At 46.1% G+C, this 16,044-nt stretch overlaps 1 protein-coding gene across 1 annotated transcript in view; it reads right to left on the bottom strand.

Moving 5' to 3' along the window:
• The window catches only part of LOC117646360, an 11,354-nt gene extending 5,265 nt beyond the window's left edge, over window positions 1-6,089 (bottom strand). The window contains exons 1-3 of the mRNA XM_034387240.1: window positions 6,024-6,089; window positions 5,256-5,626; window positions 3,686-3,842 (exon numbers count right to left, since the gene is read on the bottom strand). Coding sequence (XP_034243131.1) covers window positions 3,686-3,842; window positions 5,256-5,626; window positions 6,024-6,089 — 594 coding nt within the window. The remainder of the gene's footprint in view (window positions 1-3,685; window positions 3,843-5,255; window positions 5,627-6,023) is intronic.
• Window positions 6,090-16,044: the final 9,955 nt, after the last annotated feature.

Raw genomic sequence — 16,044 nt, 5'->3', positions numbered from 1 at the left:
GTGTTTCCACACCGAAATAATGTGACAGAGGGGTGCGGTGTGTCACATTCGTTAAGTATGAATTTTCTCTGTTGTCACGTTTAAACTGACATCGCCGTTTTCACGTTAAAACGAAGTGATGTCACATTCGTTGGCTACCAGTGTAGTGCAGACGACCCCATGCCCCCGTACGGAAAAAAAGACTTTGCTGTGGCAACAAACACTTCTTTTGGGACAACTAAAAATTAGTTACTTTTTCCAAAACCCAAGACGCTTAGCTGATCGAACTAATCTTCGCTTGTCTCAAAAAACAGCATTGCTCTCTCTACGTTTCTTTTTGTTGATGCAACAAAAATATAAATGTAGTCTTAACGCCATCAATTTTGTAATGATCATCATGAACCTTGTTCTACGAATGCATAAACTTAGTTCCTGGCACTCACAAAAATTTGTTGGGCCAAAAATTTTTTTGTCATCAGTGACACAGTTTTGGGAGCCTGTACGAAACACCTTTTTACCCCAGCGCGTTACAACTGCTTCACGCCTCTTTTGTTTAACGACGAAATTGTGAGGTTCTCGCCAAAAAGGGGGTTGCAACCGTGCTCAGAGGCACGATCTCCCTGTGACGTCAGCATCAAGCTGCAAGCTCGGAGAAAAGAATCGAGCAAATCTTTTCCCCCCGGATGGGGATTTGAACCCGCACTCTTCGTGTTGAGACGCGACTCGCAAGCCACTGCGCTGCCGATCTGCCTATGCTGTCAGGGGTCCGTCGCAGCGACTTGAACACTTTGCAGAAGCTGCGATCGTCCAGCGGTCCGGCCCCGCGCGGGCAGCTCACAGTGTGAATCGGGTTTGGGCACGGACCCACTTCACGTTGATGTGTAGCTGAAGTAGTCATAACTTTGCTGCATCCTTCGATGGGTCGGATTATTCCATTCCCTCCGCCCTTTAAAATTTTTAAGTTGTTTGTACTGATCAACTGTTATATGCTTGTCCCCCCGGGGGACGCGCACCTTCAGATAAACCACATCTGTAAGAACCTGCACATCACGTGACTTAGTTCTGTCCCTCGTCGAACTCATTCTTGTAGCTTTGCCTACATGAGCCAAAATATTTGCTTTCAGAACAAAATTGGCTTCGTTCTCAGAACTAAAACTCAATCGTTCTTGAAGTCAAAAAACTAGTTTCAGCCAAGTGTTTCTCGTTCCTTGAAGCTACAAATTTGTTTCAACTAGTAATTTTCCTAACGTTGCTTCGGCAAAAAAAAGTTTGTTGTCATGACCACTTATTTTGCTCCGGAAATTTAACTAACTTTTTTTGTTGTCACAACTAACTTTTTTTCCCCCTGGGACATGACCACTATGTAGGCCTCGACTAGCCCCGTGCCGAGTGGCCTGAAAGTTTTCGATAAATTTCGAATTTCTTTTTTTGACGTTAATGCCCAATGAGTTAATCGATCCTGTACGTCGGAGTTTTGATGTCAGAGGGCTGAAACCAACGCGAACTTTCTCCTCTATTTCTCCTAGACGCCCCGACGTTTCTACCACGACCTGCGTCGTCTAGTTTCTGTTTATAATGGATTTTAATAGCAAAAGCGGCGGTGCCCCCCAAATATGCAACCCGCTTTTTGAGTGGGTTCCCGCGGTTTCCTGGTTTGGCTACAAATCAAATCTGAAAGAGGGTTTCAAATCTACCGATTTCCGAAATCAGATCGTTCCGAAAATGTTTTGCACATTTAGCATTTTTTTTGGCGCTTAACCCCCCCTACAGCCTCAGCACAGGCCCTTTACCAAGGCTCAGCTTGCAACCAGCAAACCCGCACGGCTGGCTCGAAGAATGCAGGCACTGAAAACGACATTTTCCAAAAGAGCGTAATCCTTACGAATTTCTGAACGCAATGCTTCGAATTAGTCGTCCGATGGCCATGCACTGTGTCTGTCACATGCACATTGATTTTTCAAAGTTCCACTCTCATTCCAGAGTGGCGTCACGTTGAAACAAAATGTGACAAGATGTCACGTCCCTCTGAGCATTTTGTCACATTCGTTTGATTGTGAACTCGCAAATTTTTGGCCGATTCACCCCCAAACGAATGTGACACAGCTCATACGAACGTGGCAACTTGTCACGTTCGTTCCAACGTGATGTCCCGTTCCTGGAACGAGAGCGTCTTTAAATTGACTTCTACCTTTGGGTATCGATTCCCCCGGACAAGACGCTTGGAAAGAGCTGCAATGCAAGAGTTCTCTGCGCTAAAGGAGCTCTCCAGAGTCACCGGAGGCCCGCTGCAGCACGATGTTTGGAAAGGGTTTTTACTGGCGGAGTCGTCCCAGGAGACCTCGAGTGCTGGACACCGACAGGCTAAGATCTTATTGTCATTTTTACACGTTCGCCACGGAACGAGAGCAGTGTTTTCGTCCCTTGCTGCGATTTCCCCTCACTGCGGAGTGCACGTGTCAGCAAGCGCGGATCCAGTTCGGGGAGGGGGTGGGGGCAAAAGGACAATTGCCCCTGCCTTTACCCCGAGATAGCCGCCTGAAAGGTAGGCAAAAAGTGACCCCCCCCCCCCGGCCGTCTCTGGATCCGCCACTGCGTGTCAATCAAAACGTTTGCTGTGTGCAAGTCACAAGTCAGGCAACCCAGCCGACACCGCTGCCCGCTGGGCTGCCTACCCCGCACGGCGCTCCCTGCAGGCTGCCACAGTGTGCGAGTCTGCACGATGCATCTTGCAGTTGGCATCTTCGTTATGCGAGACCTCGCGTGTATCTGCGACACCCGACGCTGCCAAGAAAAACGCGTTTTTGGCCCGTCCCGTGTATTTTTTGTAAAAAAAAATGTCGGAGGGACGAGCATGCTGTGCGTCCGTCCGCTCGTCCGTCCGAGGGCTTCCCGTGGTCCGATCTTGACCAATTTTGGTATGCAGCCTCCTTGGGTGACCCTTAGAACCGCCCGGTGGCAGCAAATCTGATCCGCGCCCCCGGAGCGCTGCTGCAGGTGCATCATGGTCTACATGGGGTCGAGGAGGATTGCGGCAAAGGATACAATGAGAAAACCTTACAAACTTTTTTGGGGCCTTACAAAGGAAAGAAGTTTGTACAACAAAGTATTTTGAGCATACATAAGCTTACAAAGAAAATACTTCGTAATTTACGAACTATTTCTGCGTATGACAAAGTATTTTAGTTTGTTATACGTATGCTCAAAATACCTCGTACGGTTTTAAGAGTGTAGGTAGAAGGGCATAAAGGAGTATTTTTGGAATCGGGGTGACGAGACAAAACCAACGGTGCCAGTTTCAAGTGAGGAGAAGTTTGGACCCGGGATCGAATCCCAGTGAGGTACATTTTGAACATTCCTTTTATTCGAGTTTTTGCAATGTTGTTGATGTTTTTGAGGGTGCTGATGACGAAAATAACATCTTTATTTTGACCCCAGACTCAGGATCAAATCCCGTCAGGATTAAACATAGGCGACATTCGCACATTTCGCCACCAGAATTTCGACCGCATGCGCCTGTCTTCTTTCGTACTGTGCGCCAATCCAGCAGGCATCGCTGCTCGTTGGGTTGCCTACCGCGCACGGCGCTCGCGTCTCTGACGAGTGGAAACACCCTCGGGATTTGAAGACCCGTACTGGGTCCGCTAAACGGGTTTCACCCGCACCCTTTCACGAGCATCTCCAGAACGAGCACCAGGCCGGCACTGACGCATCCCTCGAGGAGGATACGCAGCATAGGCCACGCGTGGGCCAGCGTGAGCGGCTCGAACGACGACGGCAACACATTCCTGTCCGGCGTCGGGTTGGCCGGCCCCGTCTGCTCGAACTTCTCGAACAGCCCTGCGGCGCGCCAGCGCCCGAGGAACCTGCGGATAGGCCTTGGCGATTAACTGAAATTAATCGCGGTTATATTATTAATCGTCGGATTATTTCAAGCCTTCGATTAGTAAGTGGTTGCACTGGAAGCCGACGAATGTGACGTCATATTCGTACGAATGTGAATTTTGTCACGTTCGTTTGAATATGATGTCACATTCGTTTGAACGTGACTCGGCCGTTCAAGTAGGGTGTCACATTCGTTTGAACGTGAATCAACATTCAAACGAATGTGACATCATATTCAAACGAACGTGACAAAATTCACACTGCAACGAATATGACGTCACATTCGTTGGCCACCAGTGTGCTCTAATCGAAGAAATTCCTCGCGATTATTTTGTTAATCGTCGGGTTAATTCAAACCTTCGATTAGTGGTTTTCATCGGTTATCGTATCCAGAATCTGTTCAAATTGTGAGTGGGAACGGTTGTGCATCATCCGAAAAAAGTTTCATTGAGGGGGGAAAAGTCGTCACAACCACTCGTATCCTTTTACTTTACACGTTATTTCAAGTTTGCTACCAGCAGTATTAACCTTCGTCTCATATTTTCCATATAATCGGTTTCTTTAACTGATCGTTTATTGTTTTTTTTTTTTTTGCGTTTCGATTATTTTACTGCTAATCAACACCAGTCGCGATTGTTTCTCATTACTTTACTCATCGACCGATTTCTATTAAAACCAATGATCGCCTAGGCACAGGGTGGGCGAGGCGGCCAAAACTCGTGCCAACGTGTTTTGAGCTCCAGACTCACTAAACAGCACTCGAACCGAACGTGTGACCCCACCAATGGGTTGCCCTCAAAGCGACGAATCCATTGGCGGGGTCACACGATAGGTTTGAGTCGTGTTCAGCGACTCGGGGGCTAAAAACGCGTCTAGCCGTCACTAATGGGCCAGAAGACTGGATGGGGCGGGCCTAAACTCTTGACGCGTTTCGAGCCCCCGAGTCGCTGAACTAGACTCAAACCTATCGTGTGACCCCCGAAAATGGATTTCTCGCTTCGAGGGCAACCCACACTGAGAAAATTTGAGTCGTCACTTGATGACAATTTCAAGGCTAATTTTCCCTACAACAATGTCATCAAAACAATTGATGATATGGTTGTCACGCCCACGCAATGAGTATGGGAGCTTTGATAAAAATGTCATCAATTTGTGATGAGATTGTCATAATTTAAAAGTGATGAAAATATCATCCACGTTTTTGTCATAAAGTGACAACAAATTTTCACAGTGCATTGGTGGGATCACTCGTTCAGTTCGAGTCTGGAGCTGTACCAGGCCACGCGCGGATACAAGGGGGGGCCTAGAAAGCCGCCTGAAAGGTAGGCAAAAAGTGCGACCCCCCCTCCTCCCCCCACATAGGCCGCATCTGGGTCCGCCACTGTCAGGCCTACCTGCGAAAAGTCCCTTCGTACGGCCAGCCGCGCATCACGATGTAGTCCGTGACGGACTCCTCGATCGGCAGCCGAAAGAGGCGGACGCGCGTCCTGTCGGCGAGCATGGGCGGCTGACTGCCTTGCGACCCCAGCATCATGAAGGTGGCGGCGTCGCGGGCCACGCCAACGCGGTCCAGCACGTCGGCCTGCGTCATGCCCAGCGGCTCCGTGTACTGCACCTTGTCCGCCAGGCCCCAGCCCTGCACCGGCACGAACTGGGCGTGCGTCGGGTTGCCCAACAAGATGGTCAGGTTGCTCCTGGCGAGCTGCTCCACGGACCGGATTTCGGCCCCGGAGCCGCGCTCGTTGGCTTCGCTCACGAGCTCACCCTGGCACCGAGGGGAAAGACAACTCTAAGATAATTTGTGCATCGAAATTCATGGACCATCTTGAATTTCTGTTAAATTCCTCCAAATTTTCAAGTTTGTCAAAAGTCGTACAAGTTCTTAAAAATTTTGCGGGTTTCATACCGAGAGATTCTAGGAAATCTGGCTGCAATTAATTTTATCTTATCCAAAATTTATTAATTTGGCTGCCATTCATAAAAATTTACCCAAAATCCATAAATTTAGCCACCCCCAAAAATATTTCCCAATTTTGTCAAAAGTTGAATTAGTTTTTAAAAATTTAGTGAAGTTCATGCCGAGAGATTACAGGAAATTCGGCTGCAATTCATTCAAACTAGCCCAAAATTCATAAATTTGGCCACCATTCAGTAAAACTGACCCAAAATTCATAAATTTGGCCGCCATTCAGTAAAACTGACCCAAAATTCATAAATTTGGCTGCCATTGCCATTCATTCAAAACAATCTAAAATTCATGTGGAACTCATACTGAATTTCAAAGTTACGTCCCCTTGCCTGGTACAAGGTGGTGAGGACGAAGCCCACCACCAGCCAGCAGCCGAGCACGGGCCGCTGCAGCAGGTGCAGCTTGAGCGGGAGGGGCTGCTTGAAGGCCTTGAGGACGTCGCCGGAGAGCGGGCCGTCGCCGCGCAGCAAGAACATGCCGGCGGCCACGGCGAGGATGCCGGCGTGCGCCGTGGCCCACATGGCCAGCCCGAAGTCGTCCGCCCACGCCGGCAGGGGGCCCCGGCGCTGCTGCAGTGGCGCGGGCACCACGCAGTACCCGCCGGCCTTGGCCCAAGGGAACATGGCGTACTGCAGGTAGGGCCTCATGCCCCAGATGCTCGCCATTATGTCCATCCGACACTCCAGCGCCGGGTACCATCGAAAGTCGGAGTCGTTCAAGGTCTGCCGACGTATTCGCAGGGGCACGCCGTTGTACTTGGCGAAGTTACGCAGCTCGCGCTCGGCCGTCTGCGCCCAGAACTCGAGGTACTGCACCGAGATGTAGGGGTTGACCCACGCCTCGAGGACTCCACTCGCCGGGGCGCGCCACTGCCGGCACGGCGGCAGGAACACGCTGCCTGGATTTGAAGTCCCAGACGTTGAAGTGAAGAGAAACGCAAGGTTTGCGGAGCGGGTTTCTGAGGCTTCTACACTCTAAATGTTTTAAGAAGATATTTCCCATAATATGAAGAAAATGGCGCAAGCATAATACGAAGGTAGTTTTTCTACGTATTACGAAGGTTTCTCTTTGTGTCTTGCTATGAAAATGCCGAAAAGATTCGTATTACTAAGGAATACTGGTTCGTATTATGATTGCGCCAAATGCACTGTAACATAGCTCAAATTTGATTGTATAGTGTAAACAGTTGAGACTAGAGGGATTGGAGCTTGAGCAAAGACCTCCGATCCCGTCTCTCTGAGGGACAAGGACGAAGTTCTCTCGCTTGCAAGCGTGCGAGGAAGTTTGTCTCTCACTTACAAGTGTGAGACCCGTGGCGTTGAGACACAAAGGGAACCATTGGGAGCAAGTGAGGGTCATAACCGTGTCTCAAACTTGCAAGCGTGGATCATCGGTGTCTCACACTTCTAAGCGTGAGACGGTTTGGTGTACACTACTAAGTAGTGTGAGACTTTCTCACACTTAGGTTTGCAGTGTACCAATAACCAGCAAGGAGTATACATTTTCCAGCATAATTGAAGAGTTCGTTCACGATTTATCCGAATTTTCAAATTAGTTTTTGGTGGTTCGTCGTCAAACTGAGGTGGACAGATAAGGGAAAGAGTCATAAATTGACAGAAAAGTTTGAATCGGCATCGAATTGTTTACTTCGATTCGAATGAAAGGGTGTTTTAACGAATCCCTGGACCGGAAGTCAAAGAACAAAAGTAAGAACCAATACCGCTTCTGCGCATGCGCAAATCCCCCCTGAACTCCAAGGCAGCGTCTGCTCAGAGCCGTTTTGGTTCTTACTTTCGTTCTTTGACTTTCGGTCGACGATTCGTTATAACACCCTATTCGGAACGAAAACCCTTGATTCCACTGCAAATGCAACGGCGATACCAAAGTACAGTTTTTGGCGATACAATTGAGTATCGCCAAAAAAACGGCCTTACGGAAAAGTAATGGCTTCAGAACGGCGATACAAAAAAGTATCGCCAAAATTTGGCAAAACTTTTGGATATTGCCAAAACCACGGCATTATACCAAGGTCTTGTCCTCTTGATTTGTTCGACGTTTATTGCCAAATCGTGGCAATACTCCAAAGTGTCGCCAAATTTTGGCGATACTTTTGCGTATCGCCGTTCTGAAGGCAATACTTTTCCGTAAGACCGTTTATTGGCGATACTCAATTGTATTGCCAAAAAAGGTACTAAAAGTATTGCCTTTGGATTTACAGTGTCGCACCACTCCTGATTTTCCCCACTCGCAGTGCACCGTAAATGCCGTACTTTTGAACGGAAAATGTACAGACGTATATAGTACGAAAGTACTGAAAAAAGTACAGCACGCCCGTACTTGTCCCATAAGAACTCAATCGGGTACGAAATAATAGTACAGAAGTTCCCTAGTAGGGCAGGACGCACGGTCCAGGCAAATTTTTGACCAGACATGTTCCGTACTTTTTTCTCGCCAGTGTTGATTCGGTTCGGTTCTCCCCCGCAATGACCCGCAAATACCCGCAAAGACCCTACCCGGGTGCCGCCATCCGCTCTCCGGTTCCCAGCGGTTGTCCTCGGCGATGTGCCACGCGCCCTGGCCGCAGGTGCAGGGGTGGCGGTACATGACAGTGGTGCCGTTGGCGGCGGTCAGGGCGAGCGCCCCGTTGCGCAGGCAGAGGGGGCGCACGGGCAGCAGAGCCACGCGCAGCGCGCCCTCGGGCAAGGCTGCCCACAGCAGGGTGCGCGTCGTGTAAGGGACCGCCAGTCGGGGAAGCAGCTTCGCCAGCGAGGAGGGAGTGTCTGCCACTGCCTGGAACACACACACACACACACACACACACACACACACACACACACATTAAGTTATACGAACAATGTGCTCTCTCAGACTCGCTATACACTCTAAATGTCTTACAATGAAATTTGACCTATGTTATTCGTATGTTACAGTGAAATCGGCGCAAGAATAATACGAAGCAATATTCCTTCGAAATACGAATCTTTTTAGCTTTTTCATTGTAAGATAAAGATACAAAAAAAAACCTTCGTAATACGAAGAAAAACCACCTTCGTATTATGCTTGCGCCATTTCCTTCGTATTAAGAGAAATTTCTGCGTAAGGTATAAACTTTTCCAACAATTTTCGTACAAAAACCTGCATTCCCCATTTTTTTCTGTACAAAATCGCTTATAAATCTGTACGAAAATTTTATGTCTACAAGAAATTTGTAAAGTCTCGTAGATTTAGAAAAAAAACATTTAGTGTGCGAAAAACTTCAGTTGGACTTCACATTAGTTTGAGCATGTATCAAAATTAGAACGAATGTGACCTCATGGACGAACATTGAAAAGTACGTGACCAAATTCACACTCAAACAAATACGAAGTCGACACTACTTACATGTTAAGCTTTACTGTCCATTAACATTGCCAAATTAGTACGTACACACTGAATACAATTTTGTACGTGGTGATGCATAACTTTAAACTTGTGTGCCGTCGTGCATAAAATTATGCGTGAATTTGCATAAATTCATGCATCTTTGCGCATGATATGCATTTTCCACGTATGCACAAAATCGTGCAAGTTGCACGTACAAAATTCTACCTAAACACGCCTAAACATTTAATGTGTACGGAAGCAACGTACAATTAAATACATAAATTGGGGACAATATTCCAAAATTGTTCGTAAGCTTTAAAATTGTACGTAATTTATGTACAAACTTGTACAGGTTATAGGTTCTTGAAACCTATAAAGCCCCAATCCGACTGACTCACTGACTCACTGACTCACTGACTCACTCACTCACTCATAGAAATGTTTGGGGTGAAGGAGTGGTCGTAGAGACTTGCGGTTTTTTCCATTCGATTCCAAATTTTATGGAAAAATTGGGAAAAATCCCAAAAGTTGAAAATTCCTCACCGTTTCCGAGAAAACCTACTTTATCTACAAAAAAGGGGAACAAATTTCTCACCGTTACCGAGCAAACCTACTCAATCTTCAAAAAAGGGGACCGACCGACTAAAAATTTTATTCGCCCTATCAGTAGGTCTGGTCGAGACTTTTCCCAAAAAACTGTGCCGCAATCGGGTCCCCGTCACCGGCAACATCCTCAAAAACGATTAAATAGGCCTAAATTCAACAAAATCCACTCAATCTTCAAAAAAGGGGACCGACCGACTAAAATTTTTTTTTCGCCCCATCGGTGGGTCTGGTCGAGACATTTCCGAAACTGTCCGCAATCGGGTCCCCGTCACCGGCAACATCCTCAAAAACGATTAAATAGGCCTTAATTCAACAAAATCCACTCAATCTTCAAAAAAGGGGACCAACCGACTAAAAATTTTTATTCGCCACATCGGTAGGTCTGGTAAAGACATTTCCGAAACTGTGCCGCAATCGGGTCCCCGTCACCGGCAACATCCTCAAAAACGATTAAATAGGCCAAAAATTCAACAAAATCCACTCAATCTTCAAAAAAGGGGACCGACCGACAAAAAAATTTTTATTCGCCCCATCGGTAGGTCTGGTCGAGACATTTCCGAAACTGTGCCGCAATCGGGTCCCCGTCACCGGCAACATCTTCAAAAACGATTAAATAGGCCTCAATTCAACAAAATCCACTCAATCTTCAAAAAAGGGGAGCAACCGACTAAAAATTTTTATTCGCGTCATCGGTAGGTCTGGTCGAGACATTTCCGAAACTGTGCCGCAATCGGGTCCCCGTCACCGGCAACATCCTCAAAAACGATTAAATAGGCCTAAATTCAACAAAATCCACTCAATCTTCAAAAAAGGGGACCGACCGACTAAAAATTTTATTCGCCCCATCGGTAGGTCTGGTCGAGACATTTCCGAAACGGGCCCCCGCAATCGGGCCCCCGTCACCGGCAACATCCTAAAAAAACGATTAAATAGGCCTAAATTTAACAAAGTCCACTCAATCTTCAAAAAAGGGGACCGACCGACTAATAATTTTTATTCGCCCCATCGGTAGGTCTGGTCGAGACATTTCCGAAACTGTGCCGCAATCGGGTTCCTGTCACCGGCAACATCCTCAAAAACGATTAAATAGGCCTAAATTTAACAAAGCCCACTCAATCTTCAAAAAAGGGGACCGACCGACAAAAAAATTTTTATTACCCCAATCGGTAGATCAAGTCGAGACATTTCAAAAAACTGTGCCACAATCGGGTCCCCGTCACCGGCAACATACTCAAAATCAATCATCAATTGTCATCAAAAACCCTATAAAGCCCCAAAATCCGACTGACCCCCTCACTCATAAATCATCAAAAACCCCATATAGCCCCAATCCGACTGACTGACTCACTCATTCATAGAAATGTTGGGGGTCAAGGAGTGGTCGTAGAGACCTGCGGGTTTTTCCATTCGATTCCAAATTTAATGGGAAAATTGGGAAAAATCTCAAAAGTTGAAAATTTCTCACTGTTTCCGAGCAAAGCTACTCAATCTTCCAAAAAGGGGACCGAATGACTAAAAAAATTTATTCGCCCCATCGGTAGGTCTGGTCGAGAATTTCCGAAACTGTGCCGTAATCGGGATTCCGCCACCGGCAATTGGGCAATCATCTTCAAGAATCTTTATAGCCCCAATCCGACTGACTGACTCACTCACTCACTTACTCACTCAAAGAAATGTTTGGGGTCGAGGAGTGGTCGCAGAGACTTAAGGTTTTTTTCCTCTCACCTCTATCCTTGTCAAAGCAGTCTTTAATATTTTCCGGACCTTGTATGCACCCATTGACTGCCACAGTAGCCAATGCAATATAAGCTATCTATTTGAGCAGTACAAGTAGCCTTATTATATGGTCAAAAGCGGTTAAATAGAGCTTTCAAAGAAGCAGGACATTTACTTCCTTAGAAAATTTGCCTTTGCTCACCACGGACTTACTGAAAATACTTCGGCACGCGCTTCACACATGCGGGGGTCTGGGGGCGGAGCCCCCAGCGAGCAGCGCGAGTATTGCCATATTTCTGTATGTGTACAAGTTTGTACATAAATTACGTACAATTTTAAAGCTTACGAACAATTTTGGAATATTGACCCCAATTTATGTATTTAATTGTACGTTGCTTCCGTACACATTAAATGTTTAGGCGTGTTTAGGTAGAATTTTGTACGTGCAACTTGCACGATTTTGTGCATACGTGGAAAATGCATATCATGCGCAAAGATGCATGAATTTATGCAAATTCACGCATAATTTTATGCACGACGGCACACAAGTTTAAAGTTATGCATCACCACGTACAAAATTGTATTCAGTGTGTACGTACTAATTTGGCAATGTTAATGGACAGTAAAGCTTAACATGTAAGTAGTGTCGACTTCGTATTTGTTTGAGTGTGAATTTGGTCACGTACTTTTCAATGTTCGTCCATGAGGTCACATTCGTTCTAATTTTGATACATGCTCAAACTAATGTGAAGTCCAACTGAAGTTTTTCGCACACTAAATGTTTTTTTTCTAAATCTACGAGACTTTACAAATTTCTTGTAGACATAAAATTTTCGTACAGATTTATAAGCGATTTTGTACAGAAAAAAATGGGGAATGCAGGTTTTTGTACGAAAATTGTTGGAAAAGTTTATACCTTAGTTTGAGCATGTATCAAAATTAGAACGAATGTGACCTCATGGACGAACATTGAAAAGTACGTGACCAAATTCACACTCAAACAAATACGAAGTCGACACTACTTACATGTTAAGCTTTACTGTCCATTAACATTGCCAAATTAGTACGTACACACTGAATACAATTTTGTACGTGGTGATGCATAACTTTAAACTTGTGTGCCGTCGTGCATAAAATTATGCGTGAATTTGCATAAATTCATGCATCTTTGCGCATGATATGCATTTTCCACGTATGCACAAAATCGTGCAAGTTGCACGTACAAAATTCTACCTAAACACGCCTAAACATTTAATGTGTACGGAAGCAACGTACAATTAAATACATAAATTGGGGTCAATATTCCAAAATTGTTCGTAAGCTTTAAAATTGTACGTAATTTATGTACAAACTTGTACACATACAGAAATATGGCAATACTCGCGCTGCTCGCTGGGGGCTCCGCCCCCAGACCCCCGCATGTGTGAAGCGCGTGCCGAAGTATTTTCAGTAAGTCCGTGGTGAGCAAAGGCAAATTTTCTAAGGAAGTAAATGTCCTGCTTCTTTGAAAGCTCTATTTAACCGCTTTTGACCATATAATAAGGCTACTTGTACTGCTCAAATAGATAGCTTATATTGCATTGGCTACTGTGGCAGTCAATGGGTGCATACAAGGTCCGGAAAATATTAAAGACTGCTTTGACAAGGATAGAGGTGAAAGGAAAAAAAAAACCCTTTAAATCTCTGCGACCACCCTCGACCCCCAAAAATTTCTTTGAGTGAGTAAGTGAGTGAGTCAGTCAGTCAGTCGGATTGGGGCTATATAGATTCTTGAAGATGATTGCCCAATTGCCGGTGGCGGAATCCCGATTACGGCACAGTTTCGGAAATTCTCGACCAGACCTACCGATGGGGCGAATAAATTTTTTTTGTCATTCGGTCCCCTTTTTGGGGAAAATTGAGTAGCTTTGCTCGGAAACAGTGAGAAATTTTCAACTTTTGAGATTTTTCCCAATTTTCCCATTAAATTTTGGGAAACGAATGGAAAAACCGCAGGTCTCTACGACCACTCCTTGACCCCCAACATTTCTATGAATGAGTGAGTCAGTCAGTCGGATTGGGGCTATATGGGTTCTTGATGATTGATGAGTGAGGGAGTCAGTCGGATTTTGGGGTTTAGGTTCTTGATGACAATTGATGATTGATTTTGAGTATGTTGCCGGTGACGGGGACCCGATTGTGGCACAGTTTCTGAAATGTCTCGACTTGATCTACCGATTGGGCTAATAAAAAATTTTTTGTCGGTCGGTCCCCTTTTTGAAGATTGAGTGGACTTTGTTAAATTTAGGCCCATTTAATCGTTTTGAGGATGTTGCCGGTGACAGGAACCCGATTGCGGCACAGTTTCGGAAATGTCTCGACCAGACCTACCGATGGGGCGAATAAAAAAATTTTTAGTCGGTCGGTCCCCCTTTTTTTAAGATTGAGTGGACTTTGTTAAATTTAGGCCTATTTAATCGTTTTTTTGGATGTTGCCGGTGACGGGGACCCGATTGCGGCACAGTTTGGAAATGTCTCGACCCGACCTACGATGACGCGAATAAAAATTTTTTGTCGGTCGGTCCCCTTTTTTTAAGATTGAGTGGATTTTTTGAATTTTGGCCCATTTAATCGTTTTTGAGGATGTTGCCGGTGACGGGGACCCGATTGCGGCACAGTTTCGGAAATGTCTCGACCAGACCTACCGATGACGCGAATAAAAAATTTTTTGTCGGTTGCTCCCCTTTTTTGAAGATTGAGTGGATTTTGTTGAATTGAGGCCTATTTTAAACGTTTTTGAAGATGTTGCCGGTGACGGGGAACCCCATTGCGGCACAGTTTTGGAAATGTCTCGACCAGACCTACCGATGGGGCGAATAAAAATTTTTAGTTTTTGGTCGGTCCCCTTTTTTTAAGATTGAGTGGATTTGTTGAATTTAGGCCTATTTAATCGTTTTTGAGGATGTTGCCGGTGACGGGGACCCGATTGCGGCACAGTTTCGGAAATGTCTTTACCAGACCTACCGATGTGGCGAATAAAAATTTTTAGTCGGTTGGTCCCCTTTTTTGAAGATTGAGTGGATTTTGTTGAATTAAGGCCTATTTAATCGTTTTTGAGGATGTTGCCGGTGACGGGGACCCGATTGCGGCACAGTTTCGGAAATGTCTCGACCAGACCTACTGATAGGGCGAATAAAAAATTTTTTGTCGGTCGGTCCCCTTTTTGAAGATTGAGTAGGTTTGCTCGGTAACGGTGAGAAATTTGTTCCCCTTTTTTGTAGATAAAGTAGGTTTTCTCGGAAACGGTGAGGAATTTTCAACTTTTGGGATTTTTCCCAATTTTCCCATAAAATTTGGAATCGAATGGAAAAAACCGCAAGTCTCTACGACCACTCCTTCACCCCAAACATTTCTATGAGTGAGTGAGTGAGTCAGTGAGTCAGTGAGTCAGTGAGTCAGTCGGATTGGGGCTTTATAGGTTCTTGATTGACGGACAAATATTCCATAGGCATTTAGCGTGTCACAGTCCTGGCATAACAGTGTGCTTCGAGGGCGAGGGGTGAATCACTCAGCGTTCTGGTGTACACATGAGTACACAAGCACGGGTGAGTCCACCTTAGAAAACTCATATATTTCACATTTTTAAACGTCTAAAGGCTTTATCTAGTGTTTCAGACAATACGCAACACCAAATCTTACTTACAACTAGCGAATTTTGCTAAATTTAAATTTGTGGATACACTGAGTACGGGCTTATTTGTACACATGAGTACACCAGTGATTCACTCCTCGGCTTCGAGAGGCTCACCAAAACCAGAGCGTCCTCTCGAGTCATGCGGTCCGACAGGAGGTGGTTGTAGCGCGTGAGCAGTGTGACCTCGGCCGCGACGGGCATGCCCTGCAGGCGGCTCAGGAAGGCGCCCAGCCACGGGGTGGTGCCGATGACAAACAGGCGGGGGTGCTGGCTGAGGCCGAGCAGGCCGGGCACCACCGACAGGGCGCACAGCGCGGAGGGGGGCGGATCCAGGAGGGGGGACGGTTGCAGCAACGCACCCGCACTGCACGCCAGCAACGTCAAACCAAATGCCACGGACACCGAGCCCCTTGCCGATGTTGCGACCAGAACCTGCGGCAGTAGGGCCAAGTGCCAAGAGCAGGATAAAAAGGAAAAGCACTGCAAGGAAAAGTGTGAATAGTACAACAAAAGTACAAGAAAAACTGTACAATAAAAGTACAACAGGGATTGTACAAACCACAACGAGGCCGGGACTGCCCAGCACTCGTCATGCCGGTTCCATTGTACTTTGTACAACAATTGTTGTACTTTGAAAGTACAATAAATTCCTGATACACTGTGAGAAAAAAGTACGGAAAAAGTACGGAACATGTCTGGTCAATAATTTGCCTGGACCGTCCGTACTTGCCAACTACGGAACGTTCCGTACTCTTTTTCCGTACCCATTTACATGGGTTCATATGGAGCAAGTACGGAACGTTCCGTACTTTTCTCCGTACCTCCGTACTATATTTTTCAGTACCATTTCCGTACA

This window comes from Thrips palmi, unplaced genomic scaffold (assembly GCF_012932325.1).
Source record: "Thrips palmi isolate BJ-2018 unplaced genomic scaffold, TpBJ-2018v1 HiC_scaffold_19, whole genome shotgun sequence".
In the NCBI taxonomy this organism is placed as follows: Eukaryota; Metazoa; Arthropoda; class Insecta; order Thysanoptera; family Thripidae; genus Thrips; species Thrips palmi.
Note: the sequence above shows the minus strand (reverse complement) of the source record. Positions and strands in the feature narration are given on the sequence as shown.